The following is a 19623-nucleotide window of genomic DNA, read 5'->3' as shown; positions in this document are numbered from 1 at the left end:
CACCCTGACTAGTCTCCCAGTTCCTGCTGCTGAAAAACATCCCCACAGCATGATGCTGCCACCACCATGCTTCACTGTAGGGATGGTACTGGCCAGGTGATGAGCGGTGCCTGGTTTCCTCCAGACATGACACTTGGCATTCAGGCCAAAGAGTTCAAGCTTTGTTTCACCAGACCAGAGAATTTTGTTTCTCATGGTCTGAGAGTCCTTCAGGTGCCTTTTGGCAAACTCCAGGTGGGCTGTCATGTGCCTTTTACTGAGGAGTGGCTTCCGTCTGGCCACTCTACCATACAGGCCTGATTGGTGGAGTGCTGCAGAAATGGTTGTCCTTCTGGAAGGTTCTCCTCTCTCCACAGAGCAACGCTGGAGCACTGTCAGAGTGACCATCGGGTTCTTGGTCACCTCCCTGACTAAGGCCCTTCTGCCCCGATCGCTCAGATTGGCCGGGCGGCCAGCTCCTGGAAGAGTCCTGGTGGTTCCAAACGTCTTCCATTTACGGATGATGGAGGCCACTGTGCTCACTGAGACCTTCAATGCTGCAGGAATGTTTCTGTACCCTTCCCCAGATCTGTGCCTCCATACAATCCTGTCCCGGAGGTCTACAGACAATTCCTTGGACTTCACGGCTTGGTTTGTGCTCTGACATGCACTGTCAACTATGGGACCTTATATAGACAGGTGTGTGCCTTCACAAATCAGGTCCAATCAACTGAATTTACTCCAGTTTGACTCAAATCAAGTTGTAGAAACATCTGAAGGATGATCAGTGGAAACAGGATGCACCTGAGCTCAATTTTGAGTGTCATGGCAGAGACTGTGAATACTTATGTACATGTGATTTTTTTTTTTTTTATTTGCAAAAATCTCAAGCAAACTTTTTTCACTTTGTCATTATGGGGTATTGTGTGTAGAATTTTGAGGTAAAAATGAATTTAATCCACTTTGGAATAAGGCTGTAACATAACAAAATGTGGAAAAAGTGAAGCGCTGTGAATACTTTCCAGATGCACTGTATCTTCATACATTATATATTATTTTACCCTCCTGTTACCCATCAGCTGCAAATCACAATGTCCTGCATTAAGTTTAGGCTACAAAAACGCTTGGTTACAGTTAGGGAAAGGTTTGGTTTATTATAGAGAAAGTAAACACAGGTCTCTTGTCACTTGACCAACAACCTCATCAACCAATCAGCTGCCTCAGATGAAGTAGACATTGTAGAGAAACAAATAAAAACAGGTTGGCAGTGACTCTACTGCAGACGTGCAGATAGCATTTTACAGAAATTCTTTATTTTCTTATTGTACTGATTAAAATACAGCAGAAACATTACTTTTAGGACACAACAAACAACAGTTTCAGTAAAAACATTAAAAACCTGTTGACCTGATTAGTGTATTAGTTTTAGCTGGTGTACCTAATAAAGTGGCAACTGAGTTTGAGAGTTTTTCTTACCAGTCTTATTTTATTTAGAAATTATACGTTTTATATTAATTTTCTTTGTGCAGAATGTGCAGAGCTTTTCACATCAATCTACACTTAGTGCCCGTAATGAGAAAGTGAAAACAGAACGAAACCTGAGCTGTTTATGAAAAGTTATGATGGAAGAAGGAGTTCAACAAACAGCTTTTATAAACTGTCTGATGTTAATGAATCACCTACTGAGACAATCTGTGCTTATTCCACTGACTGTGAGTCGCTCCATGTGGTGAACGTCAGATGTTCAGTTGTAAATGAACAGTGTAATACGGACCGAGATGCAGAGAGGACTCCAGCTCTTCTTTCATCACATTTTATTTCCCTCTGTTCTGGATGGATCAAGCTGACTGAATCCCAGCCGCGTGGGAGAACATTATTAACACCGCCCCAAGGAGCTGAGCTCACACGCTGCATCATTCATCAGAGCCTAGAGCAGTCAGCTCCGCTGAGGTTTGGATACATTTCTCCCCATTATTAGTTTTCTTGCTTGGGCAGATTCAGTTTAAACAAGAGGAGGCTTCACAAAGGGACATCTGGAGCTTTCAACAGGTAGTTTAGATTTATGAAATGACACAGGTGGCAGACATTTCCTATGTATAGATAATGATAAAGAATTAGCATTTAGTATTTTATTGATTCTACAAAGGAACTGTCAGGGAGGTCAGAGGTCAGCTATAAGAGGCAGGGTTAACAGCTTTTTAGATTTATAAATAAACATACAAAAAATCTGAGTGATTCATACCAGAGTTGGACAATTACTACATCAAGTACAGCTTCTGTGAGTGTACAGGTGTAACAGGTTATACAAACTGACCTCATAGTAGCTCTGGACAGCGTTGATGAAGGCCTCATCAGCCACGATCTGAGTGTCTCCGTTGAGAAAGGCCTGGAAGCGCTCTTTGACCGTCTGCAGCTGCTGCTTGCTGATCTGAGGAGGATAAGGACAGACCGGAGAAAGAGGCATCTTTAGAGTGAAGGAAAATCTTAAAAAGGAGACAACATCCATTTCTCAAAGATGATAGATAATAATTTCAACTCAGCAAAAATGTACATTTTAAAATTAGATGTAAAACAATGATAGAGACACTGATAAATGTATTTATTCTTTATTCTCAGAAAAAATCAGCATACAGTCTAGAAGTGCTGTCCAGTGCTACAGTGACTGGTGCACAGAGAGTCCACTTTTGATACCAGAACTACCAAAACACTGGTCACCAAACAAGGCAGCAGTATGTAGGATTAGTCTGAAGACCAAGAACTGGAAGACCAACATGAGAAGTAGTTTATGTGTCTTTAATTACACAGATTGATTTTGGTTGAAATGTTTAGGTCTAGTGATCTGATAATCCTCGATTATAATGAGCCAGTGAATAATTTAGCACAGACCCTGGTGAGAAAGAAACACATGTTTAAGTAAGGTAAGACAAGGTGTTGCCTTCATACTGAAACCATCCAGTATATGTTGTGATTGGTATACTGTATATTCTGATGATGGCAAGCAGCAGATTGGATCCACATTTATCTCAAACAAAAAGAGATTCCTCTAAAGGCACTGGGTACACAGATGCACAGAAGATAACCAGAGGTAGCAGGAACGGGAAACAGCCTGTGGCATCACACTTCAACAAAGCTGCTGTGGTGACAGTCACCACTGCTGACAGCATCTGTTCAATGAGAAGCCCCACAGGACTGAGGAGAGTAATACTGGTTTAAAGATACAGACTCATTTTCTATAAATGACTAATATTTCATTTCTTTATTTGGCTCTGAGGGCTCAACACACTGCAACTTAAGAAAACACGCAAATAGATAAACACACACAAATTCAGCATCAACATCTTCATCAATCTGACAACACAAGTGCTGCAAATACTGACAACACAACAGAAATTTTTCCAGGGGACTATAAAAAGTGATGAACCTGTTCAATGCTTTGTGACTTTTGAAGGTAAAAGCATTGAACAAGTGCACATGTATTATATGTATTACGTGTATTATAATACATCTATGCAAATGCATCCCTGTCAGGTTCATCACTGTTTTTTTAAAGTTAGTTTTGTCCTTACTCTGACAGCAACAGTGAGAGAGAGAGGACAGGGAGAGAGAGAGAGAGAGAGAGAGAGAGAGAGAGAGAGAGAGAGAGGATGACGTGCAGCAAAAAGCCATGGTTTGGACTCGAACCTGGGCCGCTGCTGTTAGGACTACTCCTTCATGGTAGGCCCTCTACCAGGTGAGCCACTAGGGCACCCCCCCCCCATCACTTTTTGGTGTCCACTGGAAACACTTCTGCAGAACAAACTGACTCATATACTTTTTTCCTCAAAAAGTGTGGTGCATTATTCCATATAAAAATGTGCATGAATAGCAGCAGCTAACAGCAGCTAACATCCCCAGTTTCCCTCCTGACACACTGGTGATGCTCTAAGACCCACAACAGTGAGGCAGGAGGAGGATTTCGGATATAGAGGTGCAACTGTGCAGCAGGGTGTCAAAAAAGGGTGTCAAACTGTCCTGTTAAAGCAAATGTGTCAGAAAAAGAAGTCATTAAGGGGAGGACAGTTCTCTTCTCATGGCAGGTGTCTGCAGAGAGCTCTCCCTTTCTCCTGTAGTTTGACAGCAGCTGTATTATTGCCTCCACCAGGAGGTTAATTTATCAGCAGGACTACACAGAGTTGGATCATTTACTATGAATCTAAATTTTTACTCTGAAGTCTGGTGTATGTTGTTTGGCACTGGCCTCGGCGGAGGTGTGCGCCCTTCTAGTTTACATTACATTTACATTAACTGCCATGATGACTGACAGTTACTGTCCAATCTTCACCCTGATTGGTTGCCCACCAACAACTTTTAATTTTTATATTTTAGACACGTATACCTAAAGAAACAGAATCCATCCATCCATTTTCTATACCGCTTATCCAAAACTGGGTCTCAGGGGGGCTGGAGCCAATCCCAGCTGACATTGGGCGAGGGCGCCATACACCTATAGTCTATCACAGGGCTGACATATAGAGACAAACAACCAGTCTCACTCACATCACACAGTTACAGTCTTCAGTCTTTACTGGATCAAACACAGCCATTAAACATTCACAGTGCAGGGGAAACGGTCAGTGAACCCTGGATTTAATAACTGATTGAACCAATAACCTGAAACCAGGAGGAGGTCTGGACCAGTCCAGAATTTTGTTGAATCTTGTCTTAAGAATAATGAGGTTAAACTACTGTTGAGTTTCAGTGAGCTTTCTTTCTCTGTAAGACCAACTGAAAGTATTAAACAAGCCTTGTATAAACTTTATATGACTTTGTCAAATGACAAAAGCAACCAATGTGTGTGGTTATGTTCAGAGTCAGAACTCACCTTCCTACAGTGTGAGTGTAAAGCTCACAGGTTCAGAAAGTGCTGCAATATTTATATATTTTTCAGGATTGTGAACTGGGTCTTTGTGGCCACTAATGCAAGCTAAGCATTTCCCACTGCTGCATCTTCACATTAAAAGCATTTAACTGGCAAAACATGAGTTGACTTTTGTTTTTAAGTATCACAGGAAATGGCACTCATCCAAAATATGTCTACCAAACAAGACCGGGGTCATCAGTTAGAAATATGTCAGGGAGTGATGAAGAGTCAGGAGCAGCCACAGTGAGCAGTTAGATGAAGAGCTGCAGGGGACAGGCTGCACACCTCACCTGCACCCTCTCAGCCGGGTGACCAGCTCCTCTCACTCTGCTGCTGCTCTCACTCAGGTTGTGTGCAGAAAATCAGACATGATGAAAAAGATCAATCACTGCCTGACTTCTTTATTCAAATAGTAACAGTTTGTTTTGATTACACCACATCTGCTGTCACCACCAGTAACTACAGGTGTCACCAAATCAGCCAGGACTGAAATCTTCCAGATGGTGTCTCTGTGTCTCTAGTCCTCGCTGGTAATTAAAGGTACAGATAGAGGTCTGGATCCCACTGTGTGATGGTCTCCCGGTTATACTCTAACCACAGACACAGTGAGACTCAGACATGTCCATCCTGTGATACACTAAGTTACCCAATTACATGTGATTACAAGAATCATCCTTTGTCACCAATGAGAGTCTCCCTCCGTGCCAGAAGATTCCACGTCCATTGGCCAGTCCTGGTCCGTAGCCCTGGTAACTGTTACCAAGGCCACTGCAGGAGAAAGCAGTATGAGATTACACCTTCATTAATGGGGTCAAAGTTCAGAGTTCAGATGATATACAGCAGAGACAGCTGTGTGCTGCTGTTTACCCATGATACATTTGCACGACTAAATCTGCACATGACTGATGGGAACGTGTGCAGCTGGAGAGTAAACTGTAGGTCCGTGCGTGGTCTCCCTGCTTTAACTGAAAGCCTTTAGACCGGTGGTCGGCAACTGGTGGTCTGTGGACCAGGACTGGCCCACAAGCAATAATATCTGGCCCACATGAGACACGCAACTGCATGGCATGATCTAGAGATTCAGCGTCTCACCTATTTTTCACACATGATGCACACATCTTGCAGCAAAAACAGACAACACACAACTACAGCTACACAAAACTGACACCTTCCACCACAGTCTCTATGTCTGGGCTGAATCTGACCATGTTTTAACCATTTGAGCAGCTGCACGTGGAGACACTGGAGGTTTAGAGACATTTTCAGTTTCTTAAATTAGCCTTTGAGTATGTTCTGGTCCAACGTTAATGGATTAGAATAAAAAATTGGCCCGAAGCCAAACCTACCTGCCGACCCCTGCTTTAGACTTTAGTTGGTACAGACAAGCCAACATACTGTGGCGCAAAGGTACAGTGCAAACAGCGAAGCATTGTATTGGCACAGATGGTGGTGCCGAACATGTCACCATGATTTCCTTTATTTAACTCTTGTATCTTTCGGCATTATTGATTTGGTACTCATGGCTTTAGCAGAGACCCAGTCACCAAACACTTGGCGACCAGACCATAATGATCTTATCGATTAATTGATTTGATCTTTTTCTCTGGCGTCACAGTTTGGAAATCTGCCTTTAAAGAGCAGGAATTATCTGAATCAAAATGTTTAATGGTTCAGCAGCTGATTGGTGAGTCACAGCTTAACCCAGTGTCCCTGTTCACCAGACAGCTGGCTCGATTTAAAACATCAACTCTCACCCTTTGAACAGTGAATTTCAGCTTCTTCCACAAAAGGGAGCTTTGTTCCATGTGAGTAAATTGAAGTAACACTGCACTGAAGCCATGTTTATTTTATTTACTTATTGCCCGTGGTGTTGTCTGCGGTGTATGTGAAATGTGTAAAATTTATGACTTTTAACTACAAATTTACTGACAGGTACAAATAAAGTGACCTAATCTAAGCACCAGGTTACATCTCTTATCTCTTTGTTCATGTGTTCATATGTTCACTAATGTCTGAGATCACTGAGTCATTACCGGAGGTTAACCTGTGACCGTAATAATAAAATAAGCAGTTACCCATATGATCTGCTCAGACACTTCTGAACACACAACCAGCTTAAACTCCAGATATGAATTCCTTGATATCGAAAGTTAATTGCTGCTAAAAGCGAAACAGAGCTGTAGCCATGTCTAGCTAATTGTAACGTATTGTTAATTGTTTTGTGTGATGATCTGCTTGTTTTGCTGTTGTTGACTCTTTGTGACTACATCTGCACATCTGAACATTTTTAACTAATTGTTTGATATTATCATTTGTTTGTCTGACTGTTTTGTTGTTGTTGTTGTTGTTGTTGTCTCAATGCATTTCAATAATTTCAGTATATTACTATTATATTACTTTCATATCTGTAGTGTGTCTATTGTGTGTGTATTTTAATTACACTGTAAAGACTTGAAAATTACCAATAGCTATAAATTGTGCAACATCAGTTTCATGATCTGCATGGAAGTGTATCAAACTGCATCGTCCCTATTAGATAATTAAAAATAAACAATTCATATGAGCATTTTCTGATCTGCCACCTCCAGGGTTAAGCTCAGGAGAGACGGTGGTGAGACAGGATGTGTTAACGTGTAAAACTTTGTTCACTCAATCATCGTCCTCACCTCCTCCCCACAAGGTTCTGCTGCTCTACAACGACACTGTCACACTCCTCTAGCCTTTGTTTCTGGAAAAGAATAATTAGTCACAGAACGTCAAGAAGCTGCCTGTTGTGAAAACATTATATTTTAGACTTCACACATAAAGAAGGTGACCAGAACAGCTTTTTATCACTTCAGAAATGTTGCCAAAGTACGGCCGTTCCTGTCCCATAAAGATGCTTAAAAAAAGTATTCATGTTTTTATCTCAAATAGATTCAATTATTGCACTGCTCTTGCGTTGTAGCTTCATTCCACTGGCTCCCAGTATCTTTCAGAATAGATTTAAGGTCCTTAACAGTGTGGGACCGGCTTACATTGCAGACACTCTGTCCTTTTATAACCCTTCACCAGCTCTTAGATCTTCCACTGCCAGACTTTTAAATACACACAGTTTTACACACATGAAAACAGGCAGTGCAGCTATTTTTTTATCTGTGCTCCAAAATCATGGAAAAACCTGCCAAGAGTTTTAGGACATGTGCTGTGAACATTTTTAAACACCAGCTGAAAACCTATTTATTTAACTTGGCTTTAAATCAATTCTCTCATACTTTACGATCCTTACTGGTTCTACTGATTTTTATTTTCATTTAATCATCTACTCTCTTTCTATTGTCTAATTTCATTGTCCTTCTACTTGACCTTATTTTATTGTACTATACTTATTTTTTAGAGAGAGAGAGAGAGTCCTTTGTACATTATCTCCACAGACAAGTACAACTGTTTATTCATATCTGGTTGTGAAACTGAGCCCGGGATCTCAGAGTGAAGGTCTTAAGAGTCCTTCAAGGGTCCTTCAAGGGTCCCCATTATAATTGAGAATAACAAGCTCCTTTTCATATATAATAATATCCATTAAAGACCACACAACAGCGTAAACCTGGGTTTCACCTTAATGGATAATGGCCTCACATGATCATGAGACAGTAAAACACTGTATATGTCATGATTCATGAGCCTCCTCCATACTTCTCATCCCCCTGACACCAGCCTGTGACCATGAGGTAAATAAACCGATGTCAGTGAATATCTGAGATTTACATTAAGCTCATTGTGGGCTTTTTAATATACTCATGCCTAGGACACCATTCAGCCGTCTCCATCTAATCACACATGGTTTCTGAGAACGTGTCAGTGGAGACTCCAGTGCTCTGACAGGACGCCATATGACGTAAACACACATTTAAAGCTCCTCAGTGCTGAGCAGCTTGACTGTTGTTTCATTTAATGAGAACCTGTAAAACATGTTTCACTGGACGTAAGATAAAACCCCCTGCTGCTTTTGTAACACTGAAGAAAAACTAATGTTGGAAGCTGCAAGCTCCGATTTCAGAAACCTTGATTGCTTGAACCTTGTCACAAACATAATCGTCAGGTTAATATAATTCCCTCCCTGTACTGTACAGTGATTATGAAAATCAGCAGATGCCTGAAACAAGCTCTTTTCTCCTGCTGGTGTGATTTTGCTTTGTAAAACACTTGTTCTGTTTGGCAAGTGCAAGAGAAGCTGATTAAAGCCCTGACTCCGTTTTTACAATCATCCCTCAGAGGACTACAGAGTTAAACATCTGACACTCAGCAGTGGCCGTGTCACCAAGCTGCAGATTCTGAATTTGTTTTCCACTAAACACTTTAAGAGTTTAATTTTCCCTGGTAGCAGCACAAGAATGACAAGGTCCACCTGCCCACAGGTTTAGTGCAGTGGAGATGTTTTCAAAGACTTTAATTCAGTTCAACCCACTCACCAACTACCACAGGAGGCTCGTCAGATTCATCCATGTATGAGATTCAGCCTGTTGGCTTGATAGCCTGCAGACCTGATTCCTGATTCTACACAGCCTTTAGTGTTGTTATTGTGAGTAATTGTTTTGAATTTTGATTGGTATTAGTAATTTCTGCTACTGTCATGATACAACATGCGTACAATTTGGTCGAGTTTTGTTGATTTACTATAGAAGCACCCAGGCAGCATCAACACACTGTGAGTTTTCTTCAGTGTCATAGCAACGCCGTGATAGTTGTCTGCACATCCATGACTGCACTCCAAACTGGAACTGCTAATGCCTTTCTGAATCAAATGTAAAATATAAACAAATGTAAGCTAAGAAATATTGGACAAAGATGTAACTCACGGAATCCATGGCAACGTTGCACTTCCTGTTTACATACCTGAAGCATTACTGGAGTTTAGACCATGATTAAGACTTAAATTAGACTAAAATAAGACAAAAAATAATGATAGGATTCAAACAAAATCCATTGATATTAATACACTGCTCTATCAATATTTTTTGACATTACTAAGGCTCAGACTGGCCTTTCCATTCATGGGCAGAAATTTGTCCTTAGTGTACCAACTCTGTCTCCAGGTAAACTGTTGAGGCTTTTAAAACAACAAAACTGTCAACCCGCTGCGTATGTGTTCGTCCCCTGTGTGGCTTGCATTTGCCTCTTTGGGCTAGTGGTAGGGCTTCAGATGTTGCTTACAGCTGCTCAAATCAATATTCTATATTATTATATTATAAGTGTAATGTGAAAGATTGCTTGTAGTATTTCCACTTCCTGTCCATTCTACAGAGCATTTTAGCTCATTTTTTCGATTTAACACCCAACAACTTTACCGATTTGGTTCAACTCTAACATTTCCCATCAACCTGGTTGACAGCACTTTTCAACAATAACCCTGAAGAGACTGTGACCTGGCTGCTCAACAGCAGACACACACAGAGAGCAGCTTGTGAGTTAGTGGAGACCAAAACAGAGCTAAAAAACAGACTCATTACATTCGTTTGGGTGGCTGGAAACATGACTTATAACAAATGCTGATTTCCCTGCTCCAGTGGGGGACCTGTGGTCAAACTACCGAGAGCGAGAGAGGAGACCTTCTCAGCAGCAGAAGCTGCACAAACTAGAAAGAGTCCCCACTGTGACCCACACAGTGACATGACGTCATTGATGTGATGTGCAAATGAGCGACAGAAAACGGTTCGCTAAAATATAACTTTTTTTTTTGAGAGTGCCCAAGGAACTCTCAAAAGGCAGCCTGTCACACGGGGGGCAGGACTACACTACACAGCACACAGCGCTTCTCTCAGCCGCAGACGCCACACTATTAACCACAGCTGATTAATTTAATGATGAGCTGATTTAATTCCAATCTACCAATCACATACTCCACAAAATCCTCCAATCATGATTGGCAGCCGATTAATCAGGGCAGCCCTATTTTTGAAACATAAACCTTCCTGACAGGAGCCAAATGTGTTTTCCTGCCTTCCAATCTACAGACTGACTGAATGTTACATGTTTTATACAGGTTGTGAGTGTATGTCTAATGGTGTAATGACACATAGACGAGAAGCATGTTTCTCTGAGAGCAGCCCCTCTGGGGCCTTAAATGCTGCTCTCCGAAAATATCGTTCCACTCCAGTCGTGCATGTTAAGAGGCATCTGTTCTAATGTGGCGCTTTGTTAGCCCTGCCACTCCAGAGAGGAAGGGGTGGAGGTGGGAGAGAAGAGACAAGCAATCTCTGGTTAATGGAGGGTGAAGAGAGAGAGAAACACTGAAAGGGCCAAAGTGGCCCCTCTGACTACAATATGCATCTAATATAATTTAGTTAAAAAACAGCCCTACAACATAACCTCAATTACCAGTGTCATGTGAATATCAATGTCAATGTCAATAGTGGGATCATATGTTTTTCAAAACACAATGCAAGACAGTTTATCTAATGTACAGTATCTGTCTTCAGTGGCCTATAAAAAAAACTCAATTTCCCAGAAGCCCAGGACTACAGCACGTTTAACGTCAGCATCTTGACAGACGAGCTGAAAACCCACTGTGAAATCTGAACGTTGTTTCATAGATGTTTTAGACATTTTAACACTTTTAAAGCTGCACTTTTCAATATTTTATAGGAATCAAATAAGTTTTTGTAATGTGAGTGTTGTGACTTGTAGTGACAAACCCCCACAACTGTTCAACCTCACAACTCTCATAAACCTCATTTCCAGACACAAGAGGCATCTGTTGTCAGGAAAAAATATTATTATTATTAATAAATCATAAATAAATTGTGATTACAAATTAATTGTTGTTTATAACAAAATGTTCAAATTACAAGCAGCAGATTCTTATCTTGTCAAAAACTGATTTTTGTATTATCATTATCTGCTCCTTCAAATTAATTTACTTTTTTTTTTTATTTATCCCAGAGGTGATGTCCCAATTTCAGCTATTTCTGGTTACAAACTTTTCTTGGATGCAAAAATAAAGAGCAGCATCTTTGTGTCTGAGAGCGCAACAGAGGAGTTACTTATATATCGACTAGTGCTCTAAAAGTATTTGAAAAAAGCATTTTAACGTGGTTATTTAACATATCAGAGACAACCTGTGTAAGCTCTTTTACATCATCTGCTGAGAGCCATCCTCTGTTATGCCTTCAGGAGATGTCTGAAAATCTACAATTCAAATTTTCCAAACAGACAGCAGAGCAGTGTGTCAGCGGAGAGTCTGGTGTGAGTGGAGGATGACCAGTCGCTACGGCTGCCATGTGGGTGCTACAGAACCTAGATAACACTGCTGAGTATGACTCTGTGTGTGTGTGTGTGTGTGTGTGTGTGTGTGTGTGTTACATGTCTCTCTCAGTGGGTGCTATCTATCCGCCAGTAATTGCTCCAGCCAGTGTGGCTGCTGGAGTGGAGCTGGATCTGGTGCTCACACAGCTGAGATCACAGCCTGAAAGCAGGGAGGTATTTTAGGAGCAAATTCACTCTGTCACTCTGATATTTATCTATCATTTAAAATCAGGGCTTTATTTATTTATTTATTTTGATATTTCTTTTGGCTTTTTGTGCCTTTATTTGATAGGACTGTAGAAAATGGCAGGAAGGGGTAGAGAGAGGGGGATTATTATTATTATTATTATTATTTTTCTTCCGCTCACTTTTTTGGCACCTAACTAGTTTAACACTGTTTGTTGTAGAAACTCCACTCACACATCAAAACTTTAATCAGTAGCACAATTACTTTTCTCAGAGATGTCTCATAATTTCCTAAATTTTTTCATTTCATTTTTTCCCAGAACATAGGTAAATATGTCTTTCTTCACCCAATGAGACAACCAAAGCACAGTGACTCACAGAATTTGAACTATGCCCTTCACAGTGGCAGCAGTGCAATCCAACTGCCCCACTGACTCTAATGTAAACTGAGAGCAGAAAATCAGGTGAAAAACAGGAAGTGAGGCTTTTTTAGAAACACTGTACCTACCACGTTTCACACCACAGACAAATCCTTTATATCACTGCATTCAGCAGGGTCTCCTCTCTAATTATAAAGCTTTAGGTGATAGGAGGTAACGGTCTTTGATTGGTAAGTCTGAGATTGAAAGGGGTGGCTCCTTCAGAGGCTGCTTTTAAAGATGGATCGCGTCACAGCGGTGAGACCAGACTCTCCCATTTCGAAGCCTCCTTCAAATGCAGCTGAGAAATGTGTCCTTCTTTTCCTGGGCAAGTTGGGCCCAGCTTATCCCAAGATTCACTGCACGCCGCTAATGAATATAACACACAAACAGCTGATTCAGATCAGCTGATTAGATGACTTCAGATTTCAGAAGACATTATGTTGACTTGGAATAATTTGTGTGACATGCGCATCCACATGCATACACACACACACACACACACACAAACTGGTATAGTAAAGGTGTTCACAAGGATATATAATACGTCAATTAAACACAAATCACATTCTTTTAGTAGCCGGTGAGGCAGTTTAGAATCAGCTTTTCGAGAAGCCAGCAATCCCACTGCAATTCCTTCAGGTCTAACTGGGAGTTCAAGTCTGAGTCAATTGCTTTTAAGTAAATTCTTGAAATACGCGGATGGAAAATGTGTGGATCCATTGCCTAATAAGTCTCACAGTTTGTTTTAATATGTCATGGTTTGGCTGTACTTCCAAAAAGGGTACAGTGAGGTCACACCCTGCTGTAAAGTCCACCTTAGAAATGTCATCAAAGCATGACTCAGCCTGAATGTCTGGAAACATGGTGGAGTTATCGACCACCAACAGGCCCCAGACAGAATTTTGATATAGGACAAGCCCATTGAAAGAGTTAAAACATTCAAATTCCTACCTGTGTGGTTTGAGGAGGTGATGAAATGGAGGGTACAGTTGCCAAGTGTGAGAAAATCATTGATATCTTACGATGTTTGGTAGGACCTGACTGGGAAGCTGATAGGGGAGCATTTAACTTGCAATATGTGGCAGGCTTTTTAGAACAACACCTATTAATGCTCTTTTAATTGTATCAGGGGAAACGACTTTAGATCTCTGTTTATGGGCCCGGCTGTGTGCTGGCCACTTGACCAACAAGGTTTTTGTCAGAAACCAATTTAGACTTTTCCATACTGTGCCAAATCAAGAGGGATGCTGCAGGTGATCTTATGACATCAATTCGTGACCATCTTAAGGAAAAATGGGAAGTTCTAGGAATACACGTTCTGCAGCTACAGAAACAAGATGGAACATTATCATGCGTCTTCACTGCAGAGTTTGTGGGCACTTGTGGAAGTTAGACCAGGAAACATAATTATGTGCTCAGATTCTACTGCAGCACTAATGGCACTGAAAGGCAGGAAAAGTGGGGCCAGACCACGTAATATCATGACAGTGCTAAACTTGGTATCTAAGTTGGGGCACACTTTTTCTGGGCACATTAGAGTACAGGTGAATGAAGAGGCTGATAAGACAGCCAACACTTGTCAAATATAAGACCTGGCAGGAGTAATAACTCGGCTGAGAGTGGATCACTGAATCAGGGGCTGGCAGTGGCTGCTAAGCTCCCAGATTTAAAATGCATCTGTGGAGAGGCAGAAACTGTAACTCCTACCTTGAGGGAATGCGCCCATTAGCAATTAGACAGAAGCCTCAGCCGCAGATAATTCAGTGAAATCAACACTCAACACTATGAAGTAACAAAAACTGTTATTCATTTTCTCCATCATACTGGACTCTGCATGAGGATTTAACATTCGCTGGAATCCTTCAAATGACATGTGGAGGGCCACTGTACGTCTTTGCTGCCTGTAGTCTGCTGCAAATTTCAACCAAAGAAGAAGAAGTTGAAGAAGAAGAAGCAGATGCTCCATTTTGACCAGAGACACCACAGTGGAGAGTAGTTACATCCATACATCCAGTTGTCTGAGTACAGCTACAGTCAGATAGTTCTGTGTTAATTGTTTAGGTGGTTTAGATGGTTCAAGGCACATGTTAGCTAGTGCCCAGTCCAAGCTGTCTCCTGTAGTCACTCCTAATTGTTTTAAATACTTTCTTACCTTCGTGAATTGTATTATACGAACATTATACTACATGATGTTGTCAACTAATGTAGACTTATGTAATGTGTAATTACGTAGTTCCCAACCTTTCCAAAATCTTGATAAAAATATGGAGGACAGGCAGAGATCGCTTGCGAATTCACTATTTTGATCATTTTCACTCATCATCTCTTTCCTTTCAACTCTTCCTGATGCTAATCAGCTATCCATTCTGATTCTCCAGTTTCTGTCGTTCTGTTGGTGGTAATACCTCACAACAAATGATTATTTTACCAGGAATATCTGTTCCATTACACAATTTAAAGTCCTGGTACAGGTTAGAGAAACATTGTGATTATGTTTAAAAAGGAAGCCAACATTATTTGTTAGAAAACAAGAGTTTAAAGAAAAAATCTTGTTTATTCTGTTGTAGTTATGCATTTGTTCATTTGCTCGCTCCTACTCACATCAATGATATTTTTGGTTATGGTTTACATAAAAGTAATAACTGTATGTTGTTTTAAATGTTGTTTCTAATAAGCAGTTGTATTAAAGATGATGTCATGCCAAGTTAGTATGTCACACCATAAGAATCCCAGTGTAACTGAGTGTAAGACCCTGCATAACCTCTGATGTGCACTCCACTGCTTGATTTAACTCCCCTGTACAGCAGAAAAGTATCACTGTGTTTACCTGTTTTTCACAACTGTTTAAATCGACTCAAATCTTATAAGAATTGTTTGGTCGGATATCATCATATTTGGCAATTTATTCACTTCCTTTGAAGTAATGTTTGTGAACCCACACATTTGAGATGTTCCTGCTTGAATGCCTCCTTTCATTTAGAACAAACTTATTTTACCTGCTTCACATTGGTCCAAGATCCTTGGAGCTTGTGTTAGGTTAGAGGATATAACACAGCACAACAGTATCTGGTGGACAAAACAGAGGCTGCACTAATTTTTTGTATTGATAAAAGCAGAAAAAAGTCCCACCCATGATCAATGAGAGAAAAAATAACAGATCTGCTGATAGTGGATAAAGGGTTTTATGGATTAATTGATTATCAACATGATGTGAATCAAAGCTGGACAGTCTCCACAGATTTACTCTCATCCTCTGCCCTGTGATTACGACCTCTCAATACATCATCAATTCATCTTATTTTTGGCTTTGGAAGAAACCTGGGTCCAGATGCATAAATGATGTGTTCACCGAAACACCATGCTTACGCCATTTCCCGCACTTGAAGTGGTATTTATGAAGACAACACACACAACATGTGCGGTGAGACTGTGGCACCTCACAACATTGTTTTGGCCATGTGTACACACAGTTTCAGTCATAAAATCTACAGAGTTTTATGCACCAGGCTCCTGTTCTAGACTGAATTAAATATGGATGAATGAATTTCCAGCCTCCGTCTGATTCACTTTTTACTGTCACTATAAAAGATCCTCCCTCAGGTCGACAGTGAGGTGCAATATTAGTCATTTCACAAGATGCACCTCAGTTCCCTGACTTCATTGTTTTGAATGAAGACCTGTGTAAGACGACACGGTTTTTTCAATTACATTTCATTTTATTCACAATTATGCTTCATGTCACACCCCTTTGGAAACCCATCATAAACTATACACTGTGTTCATCACAGGAGCAGACCCACTCTCAGTCTGTTTGAGCTTGTCAGTGTCCTAACGATGCTTAGTTTGATGAAGATGAGGCAGAAGATTCTTCATCAGAGACCACGACCTGATCTGAAGTCTGTGTCTGAAGGTTTAGAAATAAAGAAAGATTCTTTAGTTTGAAATGTTGGCTGAGTTTGCTCAGTCTGTTTATTCTCCGGGTTCTACAGTCTGTTTATTCTCCATGTTCTACTGTCTGTTTATTCTACAGGTTCTACAGTCTGTTTATTCTACAGGTTCTACAGTCTGTTTATTCTACAGGTTCTACAGTCTGTTTATTCTCCATGTTCTACTGTCTGTTTATTCTCCATGTTCTACAGTCTGTTTATTCTACAGGTTCTACAGTCTGTTTATTCTCCATGTTCTACTGTCTGTTTATTCTCCATGTTCTACAGTCTGTTTATTCTACAGGTTCTACAGTCTGTTTATTCTCCATGTTCTACAGTCTGTTTATTCTACAGGTTCTACAGTCTGTTTATTCTACAGGTTCTACAGTCTGTTTATTCTCCATGTTCTACTGTCTGTTTATTCTCCATGTTCTACAGTCTGTTTATTCTACAGGTTCTACAGTCTGTTTATTCTCCATGTTCTACTGTCTGTTTATTCTCCATGTTCTACTGTCTGTTTATTCTCCATGTTCTACTGTCTGTTTATTCTCAAGGTATTTTTAAAATCAAGTACTCCAGTACTTTAACTCAAGTGAAGATCTGACTGAACAACTTCCACTTGTATCGGAGTCATATTTGACCTGGAGGATCTGGACTGTGACTCCAGTAATGGAGCTGTGGACTGTCACCTCTGACTAACATCTACTTACATCTACTAACATCTGCTAACCTAAAGCCCCGTTCAGACATTGGATTAGACAGCAAATTCTGTTGCCTTTTTTAATTATCTATGAGACATTAACAACAAGACATGACATTTTCTTTCTGTCATTCATTCATCCATGCAGCTGACATGAAAGAAATGTTTTAATAAATGATAAATAATTAACAGGGAGACATATGGTCTGATTATTATTGTTACGGTGGTTGTGTGTTGTTTTTTTGTGTGTAGTTTTACATCTCTTCTCTAAGGCTTCTCTCTGGAGCTCCAGTAACAACAGCTCATTCAGCTGTTGTTACTGGAGCATCCAGCTCTGAAGAAGAAACCTCACAGGCTGCAGCTCTTCAGCCTCAGCACTTCATCAGTATTGAAAGTTTTAACATCTGGATCACAGGAAAGCAAACAAATCAGCTCTGGGTTTAATAAGTCACCCGGCAAAATACTCACAACACCAACAAAAACCTACACAGTCAGATTCCAATGAAGCATGAGTGCACACACATAAGTACAGACGTTAACCCTTTCTCCCTCCTGAACATGCTTGACCTCCGTGGTGATGACATAACATCAGACAGCGGATAATCCCAGATTACATACTTTGCAGCGGAGCAAGAAAGGATCAAAAAAGTGCTCATCAGTGTTAGGGCTGCCATACACACACACAAACACACACAAACACACACACACACACACACACGCACACACACACACACACCTGGGTCTTTTCCCTCCTGCCCAGAATGTTGGTCCATAAGCAAATTAAAAATGAAGCAAACATGCAAAACCCCAGGTCTGTTTTTACACCTCTGTGTGAAACTTAATATCCACATTTATCCAAAGCCATCTCACTTAGGATAAATGTTCTTCTACTATTCAGGGAATGAATAAGTTTCTTGAGCTGCTGATGTCACAGACAGTGTGTGCAGCTTTCCATTTAGATAGCTTTCACTAATCTAGCACTGACATATCAGGGATTTGTCCAAGGAGTAATGAGGAAAGTGACAGACATGGAAATCTGTCAGTCAGTCTCTTGCTTTCTAGACTCCTGACCATCCTGCTTCATACAAAGCAGTTTTATTAGATGCATTTCTACAGACATGAAGCATCTTGGCTTTAATGGCATCTGTTTCTGTATAAATGACATGAATGTGATCCAAAACCAAGAAGAGCAACCTGGACTGGCCTTTTCCGACTATGAGGCGATCTGATTTCATTTGTCAGTGTTCTGGGAACAGATGACAGCCTTTTAAAGGGGCACACCACCTATTTTACATGTCAACGTTTGTTTACTGGTCACAGAGACGACACACAGCTGTGTCATGTGAGTGGAGCTTTGTCAAATCTGCCAAAGCAACAAATGAAGTAAAATCCTCACAAAGTGGATCATCAAAAACAAGTGTCACAAACACAAGTTTCAAAGTTTACCAGACACAAGTACTACACAGTTATAGCTGTGTAGGAAATGAGAAGGTTTTCTCTCTTCCTTATTGAAGACTGAGAATCAGAGCATTTCAAGCGAACAGGTCTTCAGGAGCTTTTGAAGACAAAAAGGTACTCTGCTGACCAAACTGAGTTAGCCAATTTGTTCCACCACGAAGGGGAAGACTTTAATTTTCCTGCCTCCCAGTGAGGAAATAATGCAGTTCACTGACTGAATTAAATAGGAGGCTCATAAACTTGAATGAGAGAGTTCTGTCCTGTAGACTGCAGCCATCGTCAACTTGATCATTAGAACGGCCCAGAATGTATTTCCTGTGAACTACTGATCCAGTTCTACACTGCAATCATCCAGTCTGTTCTCTGCACATCCATTACTGTCTGCTTTGGCTCGCCCACTGAACAAGACAAGTACAGACTACAACAGACAACAAGGACCGCTGGTGCCAACCTGCCCACGATCCAGGAACTGTACACCTCCAGAGTCAGGAGGACACAACCTGCTCCATCACTCTGATGAACAGTTAATCGGTCATGTCTGTCCCTACGCAATAATATCCACTTACCTACAAATCCCATTTGTTTAAACTGACATTATGTAGTAACATGTCTGTATCATCCGTCACTTGTTTAGTATAAATACAAGCAGGTTGTTTATATTGTACACTGACGTGTAAACATGCACATACTGTACATAACCTTGTGCTATAAAGTAACCTATTTCATTACCCACTCCACAGTTGTTTCAGCACTCGTTGCTCTCTCCCACAC

At 40.8% G+C, this 19623-nt stretch overlaps 1 protein-coding gene across 6 annotated transcripts in view; it reads right to left on the bottom strand.

The window, feature by feature from the left end:
• Positions 1–19623, bottom strand: part of cadpsa (Ca2+-dependent activator protein for secretion a) — a 215883-nt gene that overhangs the window by 170619 nt on the left and 25641 nt on the right. For all 6 annotated transcript variants that reach the window (XM_071493187.1, XM_071493188.1, XM_071493189.1 and 3 more), the window contains exon 2: positions 2294–2407. In XM_071493187.1, coding sequence (XP_071349288.1) covers positions 2294–2407 — 114 coding nt within the window. The remainder of the gene's footprint in view (positions 1–2293; positions 2408–19623) is intronic.

The sequence above is a fragment of the Trachinotus anak genome, unplaced genomic scaffold (genome assembly GCF_046630095.1).
Source record: "Trachinotus anak isolate AG129_WGS33_773 ecotype Australia unplaced genomic scaffold, CSIRO_AGI_Tana_v1 ptg000013l, whole genome shotgun sequence".
Classification (NCBI taxonomy): domain Eukaryota; kingdom Metazoa; phylum Chordata; class Actinopteri; order Carangiformes; family Carangidae; genus Trachinotus; species Trachinotus anak.
This window is presented reverse-complemented; position numbering and strand designations above follow the sequence as displayed.